General features: G+C 43.4%; 1 protein-coding gene across 4 annotated transcripts in view; it reads left to right on the top strand.

Moving 5' to 3' along the window:
- ARPC1B (actin related protein 2/3 complex subunit 1B) overlaps positions 1 to 25,951 on the top strand; it is a 49,649-nt gene that overhangs the window by 9,575 nt on the left and 14,123 nt on the right. For 2 of the 4 annotated variants that reach the window (XM_036741988.1, XM_036741989.1), the window contains exons 3-4: positions 18,654 to 18,731; positions 24,646 to 24,750. In XM_036741988.1, the coding sequence (XP_036597883.1) occupies positions 18,668 to 18,731; positions 24,646 to 24,750 (169 nt within the window). In that variant the 5' untranslated portion in view covers positions 18,654 to 18,667. Of the gene's footprint in view, positions 1 to 2,211; positions 2,300 to 18,653; positions 18,732 to 24,645; positions 24,751 to 25,951 lie in introns of those variants that run through there. The other 2 variants (XM_036741991.1, XM_036741990.1) reach the window with 2 other exon arrangements.

Below are 25,951 nucleotides of genomic sequence, written 5' to 3'. Positions count from 1 at the left end.
TTTGACAACACCTGCTACACTTTTGAGGGGACAATAGCTCCTCAGTCTTTTTCCTGGAGGAGTCTGTCCAGGTTATGCATAGGCCCTTGAAAGCTTGGGGCTTGAGCAGGGGTCATAAAGGATAGCTCTGCCTTTGACTTAATGTTTCCTCCTGAGATTTTTTTGGTTGTTTTTTTTTTTTGTTTTTTTTAGCAGAAGAGATAATTCTGAGTAGCAGGGAACTTCCTGGCCTTGTAAATCACTCCAGGAAGTGGCCTACTTGTTCAAAGACTTGACCTTTCCCCTTGAGGTGAAGGAACCCACAAAGTAGGCTGCCAGCTGCTTTGGGTCCAGAATTCATCCTCTCATCTTTCTTCCTCCTCTTGAGTGGAGGGAAGGGAAGGAGGATGGAAAAGGGCTTCCAATCATAGCACATTGGAGCTGAGAGGGCCCTTGGAACTTTTCTGTGAAGTTTGTGAAGTTCTGTGAATTTTGGGTTCAGTCAAAGGGCTGCCCTGGAGGACCTGGAGGGCCACATATGGCCTCGAGGCCGCAGGTTCCCCACCCCTGGAGATCTTAACTTTCTTGTATCATAGACATAAACCATTGGTAGTCCTTATGGACCCTTTATCAGAATAATGTTTTTAAATGCAAAAAATAAAACAGGATTACAAAAGAAATCAATTATATTGAAATAGAATTATCAACATTTTTTGTTAAAAGGATATGGATTGTAGATTAAGAGAAAAAACTGAAGTCCAGAGAGGGACCTAATGTCACACAGCACTTGAAAACTCACAATGAAAGCAGAAAGTGCCATACAGAACTTCAGGGTTCCAATCTGCTTGTGACCCCTTATGACCTGTGTGTCACTTAACTACCTGGGCTCAGTTTCCTTGTCTGCAAAATGCAGGGGGTTGGATTAAATGGTTTCTAAGGTCCCTTTCTACTCCTAGTCTATGATGGCAGGAAAATTGCTCCCATGAGGGCCAGAGAGGGAGGAGTGGACAAAATGCATTTCTGCTTCAGGGAAAATTTCTGTCAGCAGCACCTCCCCCAGGACCTGGTGGATGCTCTGACAGAGCCCGAAACTAGCCAGTTCTCCATCTTTTCTGACTTGACCAGAAAGACCATAAAAGGAGAAAAATGGGAAGAGGCTATTTAAGTTAGAACTGCCTGGTCCCATGACGGTGGGGTTGGGTTGGGTGGGTCATATAGGGCTAAGAGTGATTTTTGAATTGGTCAGAAAGGGCTGACAGGTTCCTGTGGGAAGCCCACACCCCCTTGTTCTGAAGCTGTGGTTGAATAAGGCTTTGTGTCAAGTACCAACTTCTCCAGGAATTGAGCTGACCCTATTTCTCTTAAGACTTTCAGCCAACCACCTTGGGCCTGGGTAGTGGGGAGAGTTAATTTTTAACTTCTCTGGGTTCTTCAGGGCTTTTTTTGACTGGCTCATTTCCTGGCTGGTGAAGGGCTTCTTTTATTTGTCAGAACTTTCCCTAACACCAGTAACAAACGTCAGTGTTGAAACAAATTAGATGCAGGCCTTTCTCTCGGCTCCCTGTGGGGGAGCTATGATGCTGGAGGTGGGGAGGGGGTGGGCCCAGATGTGCCTCTGGACACCAAAATGAGAATTCCAAGCTGTCTTGCCAGTCTTGGCCACTTTCCAGTCCGAAGGCATTAGAGCAAGGGAGTGAGGCTGTATATATGGAACAGGATCACAGATGCTCAAGGGGAGGGTCCAAGAAGGTTCCAGGTGGTGTGAGGAGTGATAAAGCAGAAAGACGATAGTGGATTTAAAATGAGGAGAGGCAGCAGGGAACAGTGGAAAGACCTCTAGCTCTCTCAAGTCAAAGGACCTGGACCTCAGATCCTACCTCTGATACTGACTACCCATGTGACTGTTGGGGAATTTCTTAAGCTTCCTTCCATCCAGTTTCCTCATCTGTAAAATGAGATAGGGTTGGACAGGACAGCCTACAAGAGTTGTCCCAGTGTCAGATCTGTGATCCTATGGGCTGAGTTCAAAGTCCAGCTCTGGCCCTTCCTTTCCTGTGTGACTTTGACCAAATCATCTTACCTCTCTGGGTTTCAGTTTCTTCCTGTGTAAAATGAGGGTGCTTGTTAAATGGCTCAGATATGATGATTTCTAGTAGGGAGATTTCTGGTGATCCTAGGAAATGAACTTGGGGCTTTGCCATGTTTGGCAGACCAGGAGAAGTGGGGGAGAAAGAGGTGGCCCCTGCCGACTGTGCTGAAAGACTGGAGGCCCACATCCATCAATAAAGGCTGCTCACTGCCACCTTCCATCATTCTCAAGGTAGGATTTGGGAGGGCAGAGTCCTCAGTGCAATTTGCCTAAGGTGCTCTGTCGACTAATGGGCTTTGATGAGAACTTGGAAGGAGATGGGAGGAGTCGGTGCACATGGGAGGCTGGGAGGTACTCCAGAATTCTGGTTAGTGAGAAATGGTACTGATTTGCTATTTACGAGGTTCGTAGAATCATAGATCTAGATCTGGAAAAGACCATAGAGGACATTGAGTTCAACCTTCTCATTTTACAGATGAGAAAACTGGGTGGCTGAGGAAATTGCCCAAAGTCACTGAGTCAGTAGGTAGCAGAGCGAGGACTTGAACCCAGGCCCTCTGACTCCAAGGCTGGCACTCTTTATACTATACTGTACTGCTTAACATTGGGATTAATGATCTGTAGAATCTCTGAAATTGCCCTTATGGGAGGAGGCCAGAGGGACTGACATCTAGTAAGGAGTTGTTCAGATATGAGCTCTATAGCCATGAGAAACAATGTAGCATAGCGGGGAGAAAAAGCCAGGAAGACCTGAGTTCAGATGTTGCTTTTCACACAGACTATGGGACCCTGAGCAAGTCACTTAACTTAAGATTCTTCGTGTGGGAGTTCCTTATAGCAATGAATCACAGATCTAGTCCCTATTCTAATAGGTGGTAGAGTGGACAGAGGGCTGGACTTGGAGTTAGGAAGACCTGAGTTCCAGTCCTGTCTCAGACCCTCACTTAGCTGTGTGACCCTAGACAAGTCACTTAACCTCTATCTCAGTTTCCTCATTTGTAACATGAAGATAATAATGCGACTTACCTCACCAAGCTTGAAATAATTTAGGGTAAGTGAAGAGAGCAGCACCAGGAGAACATTGTACACAACCATAGACACATTGCTTCTGTGATGACTGACTTTGACAGACTGGGCTCCTCTCAGCAATGCAAGGTTCTAAGACAACTCTAAAAGACTCATGATGGAAAGGGCTATCCACATCCAGAGAAAGAATTACGGAGTCTGAATGCAGATGGAAGCAAACTATTTGCTCTCTCTTTTTATTTTATTTTCTTTTGTTACATCTTTCTCATGGTTCATTTCATTGGCTATAATTCTTCTTTACAACTTGATTATTGGGAAAATAAGTTTAATGTGAAGGTGTATGTAGAACCTATATCGGATCACATGCCGTCTTGGGAGGGGAGGGGGAGGAAAGGGAGGGGGAGAAAATTTGAAACTCAAAAAGTTATAGAACTGAGTGTTATAAACTAAAAAAAAAATGAATTAATGAATAAAAAAAGAAATGCAACAATAAAAAGAGATAGGCTGGGGAAAAAAAGAAATAATATATGATAATCACTTTGCAAATTAAAGCACTATATAAATATTAGCTATTATCATTAAATAGATTGGTGAGGGTGTATTTGTATCCTTTAAAAAGTCAGAGGGCTTTTTCATCTACTTTTTGTTGTCTAGTCACATCTCCACTATTCATGATCCCATTTGGTGTTTTCTTGGCAGAGTGGTTGGCCATTTCCTTCTCCAGCTCATTTTACAGATGAGGAAACTGAGGTAAACAGGGTAAAGTGACTTATCCAGGGTCACATGGCTAGTAAGTGTCTATGGCCAAATTTGAACTCAGAAAGATGAGTCTTCTTGACTTCAGGCCAGGGGCTCTATTCACTGTGCTACCTACCTGTCTGAGTTGCCATATGAGTTCAAATGCTGCCGTATACCCTTATATCTGTGTGACCCTGGGTAGGTCCCTTATCCTCCCTGAGCCTCATTCTTTTTATCTGCAAAATGAGGTTATTGGACCAGATGATTTCTGAGGTCCCTTTGAGTTCTAGATTGATGATTCTTTTAGGATGTGTCTAAAAAAATGGCTAAACCTGGGGCCCACAAACAGTTTTAAAATTAGAAGGAGAGGAAAAAGAGAAAGGAGAAGGCAGTCAGAGCTCAGAGAACAACCGGATGGTGCCTCTCCGTGGAAGTTCTGAACCCCAGGAAAAACAACCACTAGTCGAAGCCAAGGCCTGAGCTAAGCCGGGGGAAGGTATTAGTCACTTACCAGCAGCCCTGGGGCCTGTTCTCCACTGGCTTGGCCGCCATATAGCCACGGGGTGGGGCAGCACAGACACATTGGCTGCAAGGACCCCAGGGTGAAGTCAGGGGCCAAGTTGTGCAGGCTTGAAGCTCTTAACCTAAGTGGCTGGCTCTCTTCCAGAAGGGGGAGAAGGAGCCTCCCTCCTGGTTGCCTGACCACACCCTGCTGTGTTTGGGAACTGGAATTCCTCAAAGGAAAACAAGACTACAATCATGACTTTGCTGAGATGATTCTGCTCTGGGAAAATGGGGCAAGGAGCAGGAGTAGCAGCTGAGTGAGGCCTAGGGTCCCCCAGTCAAATTTCTGGCCCCTGGCGTCCGGCAAGTGTGCTGTGCCCTCCCAACATGATTGACCCTGCAGTCTCTTTGAAGTGAACACTTCTTTCTCTACAGACTGGGCTGCTCAGTCCTTCACTGGAGCACCAATTTAAAGCTGGAAGGGACTTTAGACATCATCGGGTATTCCCTCTCATTTACAGATGAGGAAACTGAGGCCCATACAGGTAAAGTGAAGGCCACCCAGGTAGTATAGAGACAGGATCTGAGCTCAGGTTCTCCAACTGCCAGTTCAGCACTTTACCCATAGTGTCATTCATTCATTCAACAAGCATTTATAAAGTGGGGGCAGCTAGGTGGCACAGTGGATTGAGCACTGGCCCTGGAGTCAGGAGGACCTGAGTTCAAATCCGGCCTCAGATACTTGATACTTACTAGCTGTGTGACCCCGGGCAAGTCACTTAACCCCAATTGCCTCCCCCAAACTCACTCAAAAAGTGAGAACCTGGAAAGACCTTAGCTTGAAAGGGCCAGGGTCTCCTAATGCATCCTGGGCCATCTCCAGTCATCCTGGTGAGTATCAGGCCACTGGACTCGGATGGCTCTGGAGGAGAAGGTGAGGCTGGTGACCTTGCACAGCCCTCCCTCACTCAAATCAAAGTCCACTGCAAGTCATGTCATCACTTCCCTGATGTCATGGTCCTCTTTGAGAATGAAGGACAAACACACATTTATAAAGTAACTACTACTATGTTGGCTTAGTGGATAGAGCTCTGGGCCTGGCGTCAGGAAGACCTGAATCCAAATCCGGCCTCAGACACTTACTAGCAAGTCAACTTAACCCTGTTTGCTTAATCCACTGGAAAGGAAATGGCAAACCACCCTGGTATCTTTGCATGGATAGTATTGGCACGATATGGTTCATGGGGTCACAAAGACAGGACTGAACAACTATGTATCCGGCAAGGTGCTGTCCAGCAGGGATACAAAAACAAAAATGTCATGAACTTATACTTTGTATCAGGGAACATACCTTTCACATTGAGAGGCAACTTGGAATAGTAAGAAGACCTCTGGTCTCCAACTCAGAACACTGTTGACACTCTTTAGTTGTGTGACCCTGGGCATGCCATGTACCCTGACTAGGCTCCATTTTGCTCATCTGTAAAATGGAGGTCATCATACTGACATTATCTATCTCACATGGTAACTGTGGAGATGATACTTCGTAAACCCTAAAGTGCTATAGGGCTGCTAGGTGGAGCCATGGATAGAGTGCTGGGCTTGGAAGACTCATCTTCATGAGTTCAAATCTGGCCTCAGATACTTCCTATCTGTGTGACCCTGGGCAAGTCACTTCACCCTGTTTGCCTCAGTTTCCTCATCTGTAGAATGAGCTGGAGAAGGAAATGGCAAGCTACTCTGGTATCTTTGCCAAGAAAGCCCCAAATGGGATCACGAAGAATCAAACTGAAACTGAAAAACACCACCAACAGAAAGCACTACATTCAATTCAACACACATTTATTAAATATGCAAAGGATTTTTCTATCTTTGGGATACCAAGAACCAGATAGGGTGCTGATCTCTCACCTTGGACATTTGCTAGCTGCGGGACAAGCCACATAAACCTTTTTGAGCCTCAGTGAGGTGGTTAGACTACATGATCTCTAAGGGCCCTCTCGAATTTATGATCAAAGACAAAACAAAAAAACAGATCCTGCCTTCAAGGAACTTAGATTCTACTATGGGGCAGGGACATCATATTGATCGTAACACATACACAAGTTATCTTTCTCAACTTCGCTCATCTCCCCATTCCCGGTAATAATAATGGCCGGCATTTAGAGAGCTTTAAAGTTCTTAGAGTGTTTATGTTTATTTTGCTTTATCCTCATGTTACCCTGAGAGGTACGTGACATTATTATCCTCATCTTATAGATGAAGAAACCAGGGCAGACAAAGGTTGAGTGACTTGTCCAGGGTCACAAAGCTAAATAAGTATTTGGGGCTGGATTTTCACTCAGGTCTTCCTAATTCCCGACCTGGCACTGTCTCTAGCCACCTAGCAGCCTTATCTAAGTCCAGTACACCCCTGAATGCCCTCTTCACTCTTCTATGCCCATTCTTCAGACCACATCTGGCTTAGCACTTAGCATAGCCCCTGGCATATAGAAGATGCTTAATAAATGCTTATTGATTGAAGTACTGTGTTCAGTAGCAGACCCAGTCCCCACCACATCTCCCCAGGGATGCGACGTTAAACTCAGTGGTATCCAGCAAGAAAGTCTTAAAAATAAGTCGCCCTGACTTCCTACCCCCTCCCTTTTAAATATTAGATATGATATACTGATGGAGGGAATTCCTGGTGAGGAAGCTTTCTTTCCTCCTGCTAATTACCATTTATTCTGATCATTCATAGTCTTAGAGAGTCTCCTGGGACACTGGGAAACTAAGTGATTTGCCCAGAGTCTCACAGCTCATATGTTTCCGAGTTAGGACTTTCAAAAAAGTCTCCCTTACCCAGAGTTCGCATCTTTCTCCCCTACATAATTGTCTTCCTCTCTCTGAATGTTCTTTTTTCAAAAACTTATAAAGGGGGATCTCTCCTCTGCAAAGATCTGTCGAAGGACAGAATTCATTATCCTTGCCCAACCTTCCTTTCTTAGAGAAAGGGGGAGGGAAGAATCTGCATAATTTACTTCTTGTCTATGTCGGTGTATGTGAGGATGTATGTGGGCCAAGGGCAGCTAGAAGCCAGGAAAATGGTGAGCAAGCATCTGGAGAAGGCAGGCTCAGACAGAACAGTCCTTTGGAAGGGCAGGGAGGTGGGCAGTCAGAGACCAGGGTAGGCACAGGTGTCTCAGGACTCTGTGAGGTAGGGAGAAGAGTTAGCACAGCTCTCAGGGCTGTCTCCTAAGCATGGCTGGATGCAGCAAGGAGGGAGCGGTTGGGAGTCCAGGCAAGGAGGAGCTCTTCTGGGTTCCCCAAATCAGCTGCCCATGTTCAGGATGGGAGAGGAATTGGCTAGACCGCAAACAGTTCCTGTGAAAGACTTGGAGGATTTGGCCTTCCAGCTCTACATGAGTCACCTGGAGAATCTTATAGGATCTTAGGGTTCATTAATAGAAACACTGTGTTCACAGTGAAGGAGGTAAATGTGTCAGTTTTTTATAAATCACATCACAACCTGATGAGAAGACTTGGGTTTTTCTGTGGCAAGTGCCAATCAGAATGGCCTTCCCAGGTCCTGTAGCTGGGAATAAGTCCCCAGGGGAAAGCAGTAGAGAGAATGTGCAGGAAAAAGAGTTGTAGCACCCTCTGGTGAGGCCAGTGATAAGAAACTGGTCTGGATTAGGATTTTGTTTTAGCATTCAAATTCTTTTTTACCCCTCAACTATATGTAAATTTTTTTAGTATTCTTTTAAAAAACATTTTTGAATTCCATATTCTCTTCCTCCCTCCCCTGCCGCCTCCTTGAGAAGTCAAGCAATTTGATATAGATTATCTATATGCAGTCATGCAAAAAATTTCTGTATTAGCCATATTGCAAAAGAAAATGCAGACAACTCCCCCACAACAATAACAAAGAAAGTTAAATAATAGAATAATATCAAATAAATTAAAATTAAATAATAAAACAACAAAGAAAATTTAAAAAACAAACTATGTTTCAATCTGTGTTTATATTCCATTGGTTCTTTCTCTGGAAGTGGCTAGCATTTTTCATTATGAATATCCTATGGAATTATCTTGGATCTTTGTATTGCTGAGAAGAGCTATGTCATTCACAGTTGATCATCATACGATGTTGCTGTTACTGTATACAATGTTCTCCTGGTTCTGCTCACTTCACTTTGTATCAGTTCATTTAAGTCCAGGGTTTGTTTTTTTTTTTTTTTTTAAGTATCCTGCTTGTCCTTTCTTATAGCACAATAGTATTCCATCACAATCATATGCCACAATGTGTTCAGCCATTCCCCAAATGATGGGCATCCCCTTGATTTCCAATTCTTTGCTGCCACAAAAAGAGCTGTTATCAATATTTTTGTACATGTGGGTCCTTTTCTTTTTTCACTGATATCTTTGGGGTACACTTGGTCTGTATTCTTGTTCTTGATAGACAACTTCTCATGTCTAAGATTAGTTGGTGTTAAAAACATACCTTGGACTCAGTCCCTGTGGCGTCCCCTACCCTCCTCAAATAGATGAGCTTTTGCTCTATCTTGCCTGGCACTAGACCTCCACCCAACTCCCTGGCTATCTCTACATCACGGTGCAGCCTGCATATGGCATTAAAATGTGTCCTCTGGGCATATAGCATTAAAAAAATCCTCTAGGACAGATCTTGCTTGCTTGTATTTGTGTTTCCAGTCCTTAGCACAGTGCCTGGCACATAGTAAGCACTCAATAAATGTTTCTCTCTGTCTCTCTGCACATTTGTGCCTCTATTCATGGGGGAATGTGTGTATAGGTGTGCTGGCATTTGACAATTGTCTCTCCCACTTCCACCCCCCCCCAAAAAATTGTACAGATAACAGACACACTTCAAGTTTAATCTGCATTATTAATATTTTCTCCATCTCCTTCTTAGGTCTGGACAATCAACAAAATAATAAATCAATCCCTAATCTGTGGTATTTGTAGATTTCCAAAGTGTAAATATTCGCACTGAAAATTTAAGGATGAGCTGGTATGAGCTGGCTCCAGCACACCACTGAGGGTGTGTCCCCCAATAGCAAAGTTTCCCAGGGAAGAAGAGATCACACTGAGTAGGTAGGTAGGTATCTGGGCAGCCTGTGGTTTTCCCTGGATGGGGGCAGGGAGAGAGAGAAACATGCTGAGGGAAAGGAGGAGTTCCCCGTGGGAGTGTTTGAAGTCAGCAGTAGGTGTTGGGAAACCTTAATAGCTTCCAGATGGGTCAAACTGCTCCCTTATGTGCCCCAGGCCTAGGGTAACTGTGGTCTTTCCCCAGACTCCATTAGCTGCTACTTCCTCCAAATTGTGTTCAGCAGAAGCCAGAGCTTCTGGAATGCGAAGCATGAGAGGCAAAGTCTGGTCCAGATCCGGCTGGGGGAGAAAATGGGAGCAAGCTGGCTTTTCGGAATTGTGGATGGAAAAAAAAAAGACTATATGTGTTTGGGGAGTCACACTAAATACCAAGAAGGGAATTAAAGGTGTCTGTGAAAAGGAAGTGAAAACCAACCCTCACAAATTAGCTCCTTTTCCAGTCTGTATTCATTATCCCTGAATAAAAGGAAACATGCTGGGGTGGGGGGCAATTTGGAATTGGTTTGCACTTTTTTAGATGGTCCCAGTTGGATGTTTGCCTGAGCATAGGGATCCTCAACTAGATATTTCTAGCCCTGGATCTCCCTCTTTTAAACATTTTTTCTTTTTTTTTTTTATTATGAACTTAACATTAACAGACATATATTTCTGTCTCTTTCTGTTTTCGTGCCACACAATCAATTTTCACAATTTAGTATTATAGAATCTTAGTTGGAAGGAGTCTCAGAGGTCATTTAGTCTTGGTTTTAAAAATTATTTAATTAAAGTTTTTTAATATGACAAACACCAAATAAAATTAGCATTTCCATACCTATTGTGTACAGAATGTTAGCTCTTACTTGAAGCAGGAATCTTGTCTACAAATCTCTGACTAGTGGTCTTCCATTCTTTATTTGAAGACCCATCCAGTGACAAGGCACTCTCTACCTACAAGGCAACCTAATTCTGCTTTTAGACAGTTCTAATTATTTGGGAGTTTTTCCTTCTATCAGACCGAAATCTGCCTTTCTCTAGCTCAGGATCCTAGGATCACTGAGGGTCATGGAGTTAAGAGACAGAAGGGAACTTCAGGGCCATCTAGTTCAACTCCTCCAGTTTTTATGGTTGAGGAAACTGAGACCCAGAGAAGTTTAGGGAATTGCCAAAGGTCACACAGTGGAAAGTGGCAGAGCCAGAATGTTAACCCAGGGCCTCCAATTTCTATATTCTTTCCACTATGGTATCCTGCTTCTATCCGTTTCACTCAGTTGGGCTTGCTGGGGCTAGTTATATTAAGTTTACCTTCCTCCCCTCCCCATATTTTGCTTATTTTAATGTGGTTTAAAAATGTTACTTTGCAAGTAGTCAACAAGCATTTATTAAGTGATTATGTTATGCGCTGTGCTAAGGATTAGGAATACAAATGCAGACAAAATTGAAGATAGTCTCTGCCCTCAAGGAGCTTACATTCTAATGGTGAAAGATAACATATAAAGGGGTACCAAAAGCAAGGGAGGGGAGCAATAAAGGGAGAAGGGTTTTGGTTTATTTTTGGCTTTCATGTCAAACTGTTGATTCACATTGAGCTTCTAGTCCACTAAAACACTTAGGTCTTATTCCTATGAACTGTTTTCTAATCATACTTTCCCTATCCCAAACTTGTACCATTGAATTTTTGAACCCAAGTATAAGACTTTACCTTTATCCTTATTATATTCCATTTGATTAGAGTCAGCCCATCAGTTAATCTGCTAAGATCTTTTTGGATACTGAGTTTGTCATCCCAGTTAGCTCTCCATCTCAGCATTGTATTTTCTGTAAAGAGAAGTTTGCCAGCTATCTCTTCATCTCGGTCTTGATTTTAAAAAAGAAATGTTGAACAGTACAGGCCCAAGGACAGAGCCTTATGGCTCATCTAGAGAACACACTCCAGGTTAATATCAATCCATTAATCGCATGTCTTTGGGTGTGATTAGTTCTGAAACTCCCTAACAGGGTTTGTCATTCAGCCCACATCACTGTAACTGGTTCACAAAGATTTCTAAGGGACTTTTCCCAGTGCCTTGTGGCAATCCATGAAATCCTCTGTATGTCTATGACATTCTCTGGCCTATAAGACATGTAAGCCTATCAAAAAGAAGACATGAGGTTAGTCTTTTGTGACTTATTCTAGGATTAAGTGACTTGCCCAGGGTCATACAGCTAGTAAGTGTCTGAGGTCAAATTTGGACTCAGGTCCTCCTGACTCCAGGGCCTGTGTTCTATCTACTGCACCACCTAGGTGCCCTGTTGTGCTTTGTTCTTGATGAAACAATCCTAGCTGGCTCTTAATGATTCTAAGAAGCTCTAGCCTCATTCTCTTCCTCCTTCTCTCCTTTATCATTTTGACTATTCTTTTCTTTAAAAAAATTAAATTAATATCTTTTAATGTTTTGTGATTTTCCATCACAATCATCTCTAGAAATACCATCATCTCTTCCCACCTCATGAACCTTTCCTTGTGACAAAGAAAAAATATTAAACAAAATCCATGGATGCATTGATCACATCTGACAGTGCATGCAACATTCTGCACTCCCCACCTCCCCACCCAACAAGGAAAGAAGGGAGGTACATTTTGTCTTTTCTTATCTAGAGCCAAGATTAAACTTTACAATTACACAACACCTAATTATTGTTTTCCCCTTCTTAACTTCATACATCAACCCACCTCTTTCCATTCCCTAATATTTATTCCCTTCCTTGAGGCCACATGACCTGAATTCGGATCCCTGCTACATGTTCATAAAAGGCTGTGTGAAAAGAGAAACCTACTATACTGAAAGTTTCCTCTATTTCTTCTGCCCCAGCAATGTCCATAGTGGGGTCACTTTTCAGTTCTCTCCTCCCCCATACATCTAGAAGGTGGGGAAGGAGGAAAAAGCACTCACACACCTCCCTTTACCTCTGCAGGTAGAGGCTAACCAGTGAGGGAAGCTCCTGATGAGATATAGATCCACGAACCCTAGGAACGGAGGTAGGGAGGGAAGCTTGAGCAAGTGCTGAGGAAGGGGTTGAGAGGTAGAGACAGAAAGACAGAGAGAGAGATTCTTTTACTAGGAAGGTTCCATCCCTCCCCTGCACTTCAACCCCAGTTCAGTCAGAACAACAAGAAACTTATTCATTCTACCCAAGAGATCAAAAGAGTGATCAGGGCCTTTGAGAGATGCTTTCTCCCATGGGGAAAAAAATTTCCCAAATTTCCTGATGATTAATAGTATCTTGTATAATGACCCAGTGTGAAAATCCCATTGTATTCTATAGAGGGTTGGAAATTAAAATTGTCACTTATAGAAGACCAAAAAATACAAGTTAATAAAAAAAATCTTGCTACTGTAGCATCAAGGATTTCTTTTTACATTTTGTTATCCTAATTTGCCTACCATTTGGAATTGGTCATTATTTTGCTTTTCTGTTTACTTTGTCTGTACGGCATTTTGTTCTTATTGTGTATATATTGTTTACTTCCAGTAGAAAGGAGGCACAGTGCCTGGCACATAGTAGGTGTTCGGTAAATGTTTATTGAATTGAACTGGATAATCCCTGTTTTATTCCCCCACCCCCACCCCAGCACCCACCATGGTGCCTGGAACCTAGCAGTTGCTTAATAAATGCTAATTGAATTGAATCGCGTAACATTATCCTGTCAAGACTTCTGTTCATGAAAGTTACAAACCATATTGTATTAAGGATGTAGAAAGAGGAAAGAAGGAAGAAAAAGAAGAAGGAAGGAAAGGAGGGAAGGAGGAAGAAAGGTAGGAAGGAAGGAAGGAGAGGGAAAGAAGGAAGAAGAATGTATTAAGCATTTCTTACATGTCAAGCACTGTGCTAAGCTCTAGGGTTACCAATAGAAAAAGCAAGACTTTCTTTCTTCTCATGGAATTCACAACTCTAAGTAAAGGAGACAACACATAAAAGGTTAGGTGGAAAGGCCTGGAATTCCTAAGGGTTCATCAGCAAGACCCAAGGGGTCCTTAGGTCACCCTGTGTCAGATGAGGGTGGGTTGTAGAGAGAGGTGGGTACAGTAAGTAAAGCCTAAAGGGCTTGAAGAGGTAGTAGTAGGAAAGGTGGCAAGGCCTAACCAGAAGGAATAGTGTTGGTGGCTCCTATCTAATCCAAATCATATGAATAGCCCAGATGGGTTCTGGGCACCATGGCCTTGGGAAGGGGTGTTTATGGGTACAGGGGAAGACAAAGGGGAAAGGGAACTCCCAGTGGTAGTGGGCTGAAGGCTGTCCTGGATGTGCCCTACTGTCTGAGTTTCATGCATATAGGGTGGAGTTGATGTTTTGGGACAAGGGAACCTTTTTGATGTCTCCTCAATTTAAGGTTGGCTCAGGTTGGCAGTCAGAAAGCCAGAGATTTTAGGGATTGGCTTGATGCGATAGAAGTAGGTCTGTTTTTCTCATATCTATTATGCCCAGGGTTGTCAATGACCTTGCCAATATTTTGTCATGGAAGCTAAAAGCATGCTTTACTGATGTGTCTTGTCCTGGATTTTGTTTTAAGTTGTGATTTTGGTAACTAATTTCATCCCTTGTATGCTATCTTGGAAGGACCATTAGGCTTTCAAGAGACCTGGTTTTTAGTCAGTCAATCTGTCAACAAGCATTTATTAGGCATATGTGACAGGCACTGTACTGGGGACACTGCCCTCAAAGAGCTTGTATTCCAATGGGGGAAACAGCATACAAATAACTATACAAGATATATACAATACAAATGGAAGGCAATCTTTTATTTTTTAAAGTTCAATTTTATTTTATTTTCAGTTCTAAATTCTTTGTCTTCTTCCTTTCCCATCCATTGAGAAGGCAAGAAAACCGAAATCCACTATAAATATGTATAGTCATGCAAAACAAATTTCTACATTAGACATGTCCAAAATAACAACAAGAAAGGAAGAAAGAGAAAGAAAAAAAGGAAGAAGAAAGAGAGAGAGAGAGAGAGAGAGAGAGAGAGAGAGAGAGAGAGAGAGAGAGAGAAAGAGAGAGAGAGAGAGAGAGAGAGAGAGAGAGAGAGAGAGAGAGAGAGAGAGAGAGAGAGAGAGAGAAAGGAAATATGCCTCAATCTGCAGTGAGTCCGTTAGCTGTCTTTCTGGAGGTGGATAGCATGTGTTTGGGCATTGTGACTGGTCATCGTGTCGACCAGAGTTACTAAGTCTTTCAGAGTTGATTATCTTTACACTGTTTCTGTTACTGTATAAATTGTTCTCCTGGTTGGGCTCACTTAATTTTGCATCAGTTAATGTAAGTCTTAAGTGGAAGGGTGAGCTTATACTAATAAGAGTGGAAAGGCAAGAAAAGACCTCCTGCTGAAGGTGGGATCTGAGCTGTGTCTTGAAGGAAGCCAGGGAATTGAGGTGTCCAACGTGAAGAAGAGGAGAGTGTTCCAGGGGTGGGGGACAAGCAAATGTTTAGTACCTACTATGATCCTATGGTTCTCTGTCTTAACTAGATATGGGACTTTGGACAAGACATTTCCCCTCTCTGGGCCTCAGTTTCCTCCTCTGTAAAATGAAAGGAGTAGATTAGTTGGTCTTTGAGTTTCTTTCCAGTGTTAACATCCTATATCGTTCATGGAAGGGGGCTGGGTGGGCAGCTAGGTGGCTCATTGGATAGAGTGTGAGGTCTGGAGTCAGGAAGACTCAACTTTCTGAGTTCAAATCTGGCCTCAGACACTTACTAGCTGTGTGACCCTGGGCAAGTCACTTCACCCTGTGTGCCTCAGTTTCCTCACCTGTAAAATGAACTGGAGAAGGAAATGGCAAACCAGTATCTTTCCCAAGAAAACCCCCACAGGAGTCATGAAGAGTCAGACATGACTGAAATGACTCAACACAAAAAAGGGGTTGGGAGGGTGAAGGGAGACATTGCCTCCAGAAGACTCTCCTTCACCTAGAGTCTAGTCATATCTAGAAAGAATGAACTAAACCTACCCAAGAAAACTTAAGAGCTTTAGAATATTCAGGATTTGAATGACTACTGTCCTACTTCACCACCCCTAGGAAAACCCACCCCCCCCTCCCCTTTTCCTGCTGATTAATAATTTCTTCTGGAGGTGTGGCTTAGTTCTCCTGAGTTTTTTCAAACCAGCTTCCTGTTTTGGACAGTTATCAAGCTTCCTTTATTTTCTCTGACTCTCCTTACTTGGATTTCCCCTCTCCACACACACAAGGCTTAGTCAGAGGTGCCTTTGTTTAAAAATGGTTGGGTTGTTAGGATTGGGAAGAGGTGGGGGATGGAGGCAACTTATGTGTCCTAGGAGAGGAGTGAGTTCTGAGTCGCTGGGTTGGTGGCTAAGTGAGTTACAGAGGGGGCTCAGCTGGGTGGGTTTGGCAGGAAGATAGGTGGGAGGGGAAGGGGAAGGTTGGTGTTAAGTGGATGGGGTGCTGGCCCTGTTTGTTATATTGTCTCCTCATACCCCAACAGAGCCTTCGATGACATCATTAGAGGGTTGTGGGGAATTTCGATGACACCATTAAAGGGCCTTTGTTTCTCTGGACTTCGGAATGTAGACCCTTTCACTTCTAAAGTCACTGGGACAGTGGCCTTCTCTCTACTCCTAGACCCTTGTCATCCAGAAGGAATCTTTTGCCCCAGGCTGTGATAGGAGATAGGGTTATTTCCAAGCTGGTCAGTTCTCATCAGCAAACACTTCCCACCTCCCCTCCAGTGCCTAACATGTAGGGGAGAGGTTCTTAGGCTTTTTTGTATCAAGGACTCTTGGCCGGATGAAGGGATCCTTCATCAGAATAATGTCTTTTTGCCCACAAAAGGAATGTTAAATCTCAATTAGAAGTCAATGAAAATAAAGATCTTATTTTTTCCCCATCTGAGTTCATGGATCCCCTGAAATCTATCCATGTACCCCAGATAAGAAACCCCTAATATAAGGTACCCCTGCTAGCTAGCTTAATACAGATAGAGCCAAAATGAGGCTTCTAAGGCCCTTAGGCAATTGAGTCCAACCAGTGAATACTTATTAAGGGAAGAATGGGAGGAAATAAGCATTTACTAAGCATCTTTCAATATGCTCCTTGAGACAAAAATGAAATTCACTTGCCTTATTAGCTGTGGGACCTCGAACAAGACACTTCTCACCTCTGGGCCTCAGTTTCCTCAGCAAAATAAAGGGGGGGGCAAGTGACTCGACTAGCTGACCACTGATGTCCCTTCCAGCCCTAAATCTATGTTTTTTTATTAAAAATATTTTGTTTTTTCCAATTACATGTAAAAACAATTTTTAACATTCATCGTTTTATAAAATTTTGATTTCCAAATTTTCTTCCTCTTTCCCTTTCCTTCCCACTCCCTAATACAGTTAGCAATTTGATGTAGATTCTGTATGTGCGGTCATGTAAAACATTATCTCTGTATCAGTCACGTGAAAGAAGAAACAGTTTGCAAAAGGAAAAAAGCCGTGAAAATAGGCTTCTTCGACCTGCATTCCTTCCCCCTTAATCTATGATCTTTTAAAGAAGCCTATGATTGTTGCAACTAAACCAGTTTTGCTCCTTTTTCTAACTGCTTGTCTTGCCTGGTCCAGTACAATCCTCTGTCCCCTCCGGCCTCTTTTAAGACTCAGCTCATATCCCACCTTCCCCAGGAAGGCTAGTGCCTTCCCTTTGAAGATTACCTGACAATACTCTCTCTCTCTATTTGGTATGTGCTTCATTATTTATATGCTATCTTCCTCACCGAGAACACCCCCCCCCCAAAAAAAAAATAAAGAGAGAAAGAAAAGGACTGGAGATTTTTTTTTAATATCTCCTGTTACTTAGCACAGTTCCTGGCACATGTTCAGTTCATTTTTCATTCATGTCTGACTCTTCATGACCCCATTTGGGGTTTTCTTGGGAAAGATACCAGAGTAGTTTGTCATTTCCTTCTCCAGCTCATTTTACAGATGAGGAAACTGAGGCAAACAAGATGAAGAGACTTGTCCAGGGTCACACAGCTAGTAAATGTCCAAGGCCAGATTTAAACTCAGGAAGTTGAGTCTTCCTGACTCCAAGTTCGGAACTCTAGCTACTGTGCCAGTAAGCTGTTGCTGCCATTAATAATGATGATGATGGTGATAAAAGCATTTATATAGCATTTTAAGGTTTGCATAAAGCATTTTGCAATGGAGTACATCCATTATCTAATCTGAGCTTCACAACTAAAACATGCCCAAAGATGCAGAGCAAATTAAAGCAGATTAGAGCTCGGGTCTTTTTCCAGTCCAATCAATTATAAATATAAATATATAAATATTAAATATGCATTTAGTAAGCACCTTCCATGATCCCCACTGTGCTAGGCAGTAAGGATGTAAAAACAAAAAAGAAGTCATTCCTCAATTCGAGCTTACATTCTGTGGGGGAACCACGTGTACATAAGCCGATGCAGAGTATATACAAAGACAATACAAGTGTGTGTGTGTGTACGCGCGCGCGCGCGCGCGCGTGTGTGTGTGTGTGTGTGTGTGTACAGCACAGAGGTTGGTTCAGTTAGGCAGAAGAAGATTAATGTATAAAAAGGCTAGAAAGGTAGGTTGGAGCTGGATTGTAAAGAACTTTAAATGCCGAACAGGAGATAGAGGTAATAGGGAACCACTGGAGTTTATTGAGTGAGGGAGTGAAAGGTCACACCTGTGCTTTGGAAGTATCACTTCTTTCTTTCTTTGTTCATTACTTTGGTTAAATAATATTTTTCTCCCCAGTTACATGTAAAGACAAATTTTCACATTCATTTTTTAAAAAATTTGAGTTTCAAATTTCCTCTCTCCTTTCCTCCCTTCCCCTCTCCCTGAGATGGTAAGCAATTTGATATAGATTATATATGTTCGATCATGTCAAACGTTACCAGAAGTATCACTTCTAAAGGATGGATTTAAGGGGGAAGGGAGGGATGGAGAGGATAGGGCTCTTTCCATTCCTTCCCAGTGGATGGGAAATATATCTCAGGAAGCCACAGGTCACAAAAGTCAGTTTCTCCAAGTAGGGTTTAGAGTTCCTAGGGGGTGGGGTGGGGTAGGGGCGGGGTTCGCATAATTATGGGCTCTCTGGTGTAGCCCTCCTGCCCAGGACTATAAATGGTCAGCTCTTATCGGTCTCTTTTCTGGTGCTGGGGGAGGTTTTTAGAAGATACTAGGGGGAAGGAGGAGAAATGATCTAAAATAGCTTCCTTTTCTCCTTTGCAACAGCAGAAAAACCCACCATGGCCTACCACAGCTTCCTGATTGAACCCATCAGCTGTCACGCCTGGAACAAGGACAGAACCGGTGAGTGCCCCCTACCATTCAATTCAGCTCACTTGCCCAGGGTATCTTCTGTGGGCCAAGCATGCGCAGCAGCAGCAGCTGCAGCAGTAGGAGAGGACCAAAGCAGGAGGAAGAGGGGGGACCTCCCCAGGACAAGCAGCTGAAGCAGAATTCAGCTTGATCTAGACTCTAGGTTCTAGAGCAAGGGTTCTTAATATTTTTGGGTGTCATGAACCCCTCTGGCAGTCGGGTGAAGTTTATTGGCTCCCTTCGCAGAAGTTTTTAAATACATAAAATAAAATATGTAGGTTTGCAAAGGAAACCGATTCTATTAAAATACGGTAATCAAAATTTAAAGACAATGAAGCCAAGTTCATTGACCCAAGATTAAGAACCTTTGATCTAGAGGCCAAACCCAAAGAAGCATAGGAAGTTAGAGCTGGGAGGCCTTCTGGTCCAAACCCCTCATTTTCCAGAGCAGGCCCCAAGATGGGGAGTGACTTTCCCAAAATCACCTAATGAGTTAATTACTGACCTAGAAGTGTCAAACCAGAGCTCTTCCCATTGGTCCACATTGCTTTCTGATTGTGGGATGATGTGTGTGTGATACAGTGGAAAACTCTGGTTCACATTTATTGCCTTTGTGACCTTGGGCAAGTCACTCTGGGCCTCTCTGGGCCCCAGTAAAAGGAGTGGCTGCAAAAACAAGCAAACAGATAAATAAATAAAAAGGAGGAATTTGACTAAATGACCTCTAAGGTCCTTCCACCTCTAAATTCAGGAGGCACTATGTACTGAAGACTGGTCACAACCTACTTGTGGCCAGCTCTGTCTTCTGCCCCAACCAAGCTGATCTACTCACTAGCCCCCAGAAGGGCTTTCCACATTCTCCTTCGCCAGCCTGCCTTTTGTTCCTACCTTCCTTCCCCCTCCTGGACAACTCTCCTCACTCTTGGCCTGTACAAATTCCACCCAAGTTTGAAGGCCCAGCTCACAGCTGACTTCTTCCATGAAGCTTTGCTGGATTGCTCTCCTACTTCCACTCTACCCACACCACCCCCCCCAATCCAAAATGGTGTCTTTCTGTCCCCCAGATTCCTACTGCCTTTATTGCCTGGACCAGGAGTAGGGAACCTGAGGCCTGTAGGCCCTTTAGCCTCAAGTGCAGCCCTTAGGGGCCTTAAGGCCTCAGGTTCCCCACCCCGGGCCTGGACCAATTCATTTGACATTTAGCATAAATTGCCTTGTCTTATTATTCAGTAATACAGACATCTATTATAAGCCTGTTTGTTCTGGGCACCACGGTAGGTTCTGGGGATGCTAAAAAGCAAAAACTAGAATCCCTGATAAGTAGCTTGCCACCATTTTGAGGAGGGGTGCGGCTAGTACACAGATAAATAAGTGTAAGGGAATTTCTGAAGGGAAGAAGCATTCTCTTGGTAGCGTAAAGAATTCCCCTGTTTCTTTCTTATCTCCCCAGCTAATCTGTAAGCTCTTTAAGGGGAGGGGCTGTCTTATGTGGCTCTCTTCCTCTGAGCACTGCTCGGGGTAGCTTGGCTTCTCTCTAGGAGCCATTCTTCCCCAGAAGCCTAGCAGCGGCTCTCGCTTAGTAGGCTCTCCATAGATTAAAACCTATGTACAGAATGGCCCCAAAAATCTTTGTACAAATAGTAAAGGGTCAACCTGTGCTAAGTCTTTTGGGACATCCTATACATGAAGTATATATTACGTATAAGCAACAGAAATGGAACTTTCCTCTGAGCCTCAGGACGAGAATAGGACCATCTTCTTTCCAGGCCTCAGAGGAGTCAGGTGCTATTCTTGCATAAATAGACTCAGGGAAAGTTCTAATAGCACAGACGGAGTTAAAGGGCTTTGGTGACGCGCTGTGTCCTGCCTCTAACTGGAATCTCCGCTCCTTTCCCAGTGGAGATTTGCTGATAAATTACCAGCCAGTATGTGTTGTTGGGGTAAGAGAGCTCTTCTCTCCTTACCTAATGAGATAGTACATATGAAGTGGTTTGCAAATAGCTCCCCTCCTCTTCCTCCCCTCCTCCCCTTTTCCTCCTCCCCTTTTCCTTTTCCTTCTCATCCTCCTCCTCGTCCTCCTCCTCCTTCTCCTCCTCCTCCTCGTCGTCCTCCTCCTCCTCCTCCTCGTCCTCCTTGTCCTTGTCCTCGTCCTCCTCCTCTTTTCCTTTTCCTCCTTGTCCTCGTCCTCCTCCTCGTCCTCCTCCTCATCCCCCTCCTCCTTCTCCTCCTCCTAATTCTTCTTCTTCTTCTTCTTCCATCTTCTTCTCTTATTATTATTATGGTTACTATCACTGTTACCTTGTCTTCTCATTTGCCAAAGGCCGAGATGGCAAAAATTTGCTGTCCTGACATTCAGGAAAGAGCAGCAGGCCAGGGGTCAGGAGACCTGTGCTCTAGCACCATCTCTGCCACAAACCCACTGTATGACTCCTTATAAATCATTTCACCTATTTCAGCCTTAGTTTTTCCATCTCCGCCCTTGAACCAGCTCTCCCCGTTTTACAGACTTGTTGTGCATTCCGAGTTCCCCATTTACCTCTTTCTTTAAACCACCCTTGGGCCCTCATTACCTGTTCCATTGGGCTAGCCCTAAACTGGACTTGGTCTGCATAGTCTTCCATTGGATAGAAAGAAGTCAGCTTTGGGCAGTTCTTGTTTTCCTTTTTGTAACAAGGTTTATTGATGTGTGTAAGAGGAGGATCACTTTTGGGTTCCAGTGCAGAAGGACTCCTGAGCTAATCCTTAGCACTAGGAGCTGGGATGTCATGATTCTTCTGTCGATTTCTCCCACATCCACTCTCCTTCATCTTCACTCTGCTGTTTTTTCTACTGCTCCCTGCATAACCGTCATGCCATCCTTGAAATACAGTAGCCCAACTGGCTCTCTTGGACTCTGCTCTTTCCAAGCATCCACCGGGAAGGCAGCGTGCTGTAGGTAAAAATTTGAAGTTATTAAAGTCCCAAGATCCAGGTTCAAGTTTCAGTTCTTCTACCTGCTAGTTACATGACCTGGAACAAGTGACTTTATCTCTCTGGGATTTACTTTCCTCATCCACAAAATAAATGAATTGGAAAGATAATCTCCAAGAGAGCTATTCCAACTCTAAATCTGTGATCTTATGAAATGAAATGAAAAACAGATTATATCACATTCATTTCCTAATATACACTACCACCACCACCACTGAAGCCCCCTAGAAACAAAGGAAGTTAAGCAAAACAAACTAACAATGACCTCATCTGGCAGCATATGCAACATTTCACTCCCATGATCCTCCATGTCTCTGCCAAAGACTTTGTTTTCACAACTCGTACCTGGTATCTTGAAGATACTCCTGGCTTCTCCCAACGTACTTTGAAATACTTGACAATATTTTCTAAATTACTTCCCTTATTGCCAAGGCTAAGAGGGTCACCTTAGTGGAAACACAGGAAACTCTGGCATTGGGTAGATCCCTCTTCCCCTCTTCACTCCTCAGGATAACTTGATTCTTCCAAGTACTGTATTTTCCCTTTCTAGACTGGTTTTGTTCATACCACAGCAGCCACCTTCCTTGTCCAAGAGCCACTGAATGTTAGAGCTTGTTTTTTTCTAAAAACTCACTTCTGTAAGATTTTGAGTTCCAAATTTTCTCCCCATCCCTCCCCTCCTCCCATCCCAAGTTGGCATGCAATCTGATACAGCCTCCACATATTCATTCATATTAAACATATTTTCACATTAGTCATGTTATAAAGAAGAATTAGAGGGAGAAACTACAAAAAAAGAAGAAACAACTCTCCCACCCCCAAAAGAGACAGAGAACAAGCAAATAGTAGGCTTCGATCTGCATTTAGACTGCATAGTTCTTTTTCTGGATATGGATAGCATTTTCCATAATGAGTCATTTGTAGTAGTCTCAGATCCTTGCGTTGCTAAGCAGAGCTAAGTTTATCAAAGTCAGTCATCATACAATGTTGCTGTTACTGTATACAATGTTCTGGTTCTGCTCCCTTTACTCAGCATCAATTCATGCAAGTCTTTCCAGGTTTTTCCGAAGTCTGCCTGCTCATCATTTCTTATTCCATTCAGTATTCCATTACATTCATATACCACAACTTGTTCAGCCATTCCTCAATTGATAGGCAGCCCCTTGATTTCTAGTTTTTGGCCACCACAAAAAGAGTTGCTATAAATATTTTTGTACATGTGGCTCCTTTTTCCTAGAGCTTGTTTTATAAAATTAGACAGTTAGACTGGATGATCTCTAAGGTCTTTTCTAGCTCTCACATTCTGTGATATCAGTCTTTTCCTAAGGGGTAACAGTCATCATTTTGTGGAAGGAAGGGAAGAAGGAAACAAGCATTTACATTTTTTTTATTTTAATGTTCATTTTTTAAAATATTGGGTTCCTAACTCTCTTACTACCTCCAGCCCCTCTCCCACCTATTGAGATCACCTATATATCAATTATACCTGTGAAGTGATACAAAACATATTTCCATATTAGCCATGTTGTTAAAAAAAGGCAAGAAAAATAAAGTAAATGAAAAAAGTATGCTTCAGACTGTACTCAGTGTTTATCAGCTCTCTCTCTGGGTGTAGATAGTCCTTGTGAGTCCTTTGGAATTGTCTTGGATCATTATCTGGATCAGAGTAGCTAAGTCTTTCACAATATTACTGTTATGGTGTATGGTGTTCTCCTGGTTCTGTTCCCTTTGCATCAGTTCATATGTCTTTCCTGGTTCTTCTGAAACCATCTTCCTTATCACAATCATATAAAAAACTCGTTCAGTCATGGGCATCCCCTTAATTTCCAATTCTTTTCCACCACAAAAAAGCTGCTATAAATATTTTTGTACATATATGTCCTTTTCCCTTTTTCTTTGATCTTTTTTGGGATATAGACCTAGTAGTGGTATCTCTGGGTCAAAGGGTATCCATGGTTTCATAGCCCTTTGGGCATAGTTCTGAATTATTCTCCAGAATGATCGGACCAGTCCACAACACCACTAACAGTGCATTAGTGTACCTGTTTTCCCACATCCCCTCCAGCATTTGTCGTTTTCCTTTTCTGTCATATTGGCCAATCATGGCCAAACAATTGGGTGTGAGGTGATACCTCAGAGCAGAAACAAGCGTTATTAAATGCCTACTGTGCCCCAGGCACTGTGCTAGATGCTTTACATATGTTATCTCATTTGATCCTCACAACAACTTTGGGAAGTAGGTGCCATTATTATCCATATTTTACAGCTGAGGAACCTGTCCTGAGAAGGTTGCCTAGGGTCACACAGCTAGTAAGTGTCTGAGGCTGGATTTAAACTCAAATCTTCCTGACTCTAGACCCAGTGCTCTTGACCAAGGTCACACAGTGAATGATCGTGGTGGAACTGGGTCTCTTGGTTCCCAGTCCAGTGTTCTTTTTCCTACACTACATTGTCCATTGTCAGAGCCTGATGGAAAACCATCCCCCTCAAAGCATTTAGTTCCATTATTCTCTGTGTTTTGGTATGAATTCATCATATGTGTCTGTGAGCATGTGTACGTGCCCAGGGATGCTTGTACATGTGTATTCTTATGGAGACAAGGAAAGGGAATGACTGCTTTCCAGGGATGGTGGGCTGAAGTTGAATTTATCTTCCACTCCTTCCCATCCAGCTTTCTTGTGATCCATAGAATACTTGAACCCAACCTCATTCCCTTTACCAACGCTTCCTTCTTCTTCTCCCCTTCCTTGCTTCCCTGCCTCCCTCTTCTCCCTTCTGCTGTCTCTCTCTCTTCCTCTCTCCCCTACCCCTCTACCACTGGCAGGACGGTGACCTTGATAAAACAAATGACCCTGGTTTATCATCCCTTCCCCCTCTGCCACTGGCAAGACTGTGACCTTGATAAAACAAATGACCTTGGTTTATCATCCCACAGAGATTGCCATCTGTCCGAACAACCATGAGGTCCACATTTATAAGAAGGATGGAACCAAGTGGACTAAGGTGCATGAGCTTAAGGAGCACAATGGACAAGTGACAGGTGAGCTTGGGTGAGCACCCCCGGGTGCTTCAGTGGGGAAACCTTCCTACTTCTTCCCTGGGGAATAGAGGTCTGTGTACGCAGAGCAAAGGGATGGAGACAGCAGAGCCACCAACAGGCCAGGGTTCATGAGAAAAGGCTGTTGTTTCTTCACATGATTGTGATGGTGCTTACCAGTGAGGATGTAGAGTGAACGTTAGCACTACATGCAATCCTGCAGATCTGGATAAAGAAGCATGGCAAAGTGGAAAGAATATTAGACTGGAAATCAGAAGACCTGGGCTTGAATCCTGGCTTTGTGTGGCCTTGGGAAAAATACTTCCCTTTGGGCCTCAGTTTCCTCCTTTGTGAAATGAAGGAGCTTGATTAAATCGCTAAGTTTCCTTCTGACTTAAAAATTTGTCATCTAGTACAGCCTCTCAAAGGTGAGGGCAGATGTGTATTCCACAGCACTTTTTACCAGTCCCTTAAACTTGCATTATCAAAGGCCTTAACTTTTTAGAAACCACAAAGTTGAAAAGCTGATTTTTACCTCCCCTAGTCCTTCCACATCTTCTCTCCTTCTCCCTGGCACCCGGGTCTGGTCCTCCTGAGCCACTGAGACCCACGAGCTGAGGCCGAAATGGTGGAGGAAGCGAATGCTTTGTTGTCTGTAGAGACCAGGGACATGAATGGAGAGGAGACCAAAAGCATAATTACAACCTTTGCTTGAAAAAGGCCCTTGATCCATTGAACTTTATGGATCTTTATTCACCCTCATCTCTTGGTTTAGGGAGATGGTCCCTTTGTCCAAAAAAGGTCTTGGTCTTGGAAACATTTTGCAACCCTTGGGACAAGTCATGCTTTATCTGTGGCAGACTTTTGAAGCAAGTGACTAAGTGACTTTGTCTTTAGTATCCCCTTCAGATATGCCCTTCTCTATGACTGTGCTTAGTTGTATAGCTGTATAGCTAGGTGGCACAGTGGATAGAGTCCCAGGCTTGGAGTGGGGAAGACCTGGGTTCAAATGTAGCCTCAGGCACTTACTAGCTGTGTGACCCTGGGCAAGTCACTTCACCCTGTTTGCCTCAGTTTCCTCATCTGTAAAATGAGCTGGAGAAGGAAATGGCAAGCCGCTCTAGTATCTCTGCCAAGAAAATCCCAAATGGGGCCATGAAGAGTCAGACACAACTGAACAAGATTCATGTCCTCAAGGCACTGT

The sequence above is a fragment of the Trichosurus vulpecula genome, chromosome 1, assembly GCF_011100635.1.
Source record: "Trichosurus vulpecula isolate mTriVul1 chromosome 1, mTriVul1.pri, whole genome shotgun sequence".
NCBI lineage: Eukaryota > Metazoa > Chordata > Mammalia > Diprotodontia > Phalangeridae > Trichosurus > Trichosurus vulpecula.
Note: the sequence above shows the minus strand (reverse complement) of the source record. Positions and strands in the feature narration are given on the sequence as shown.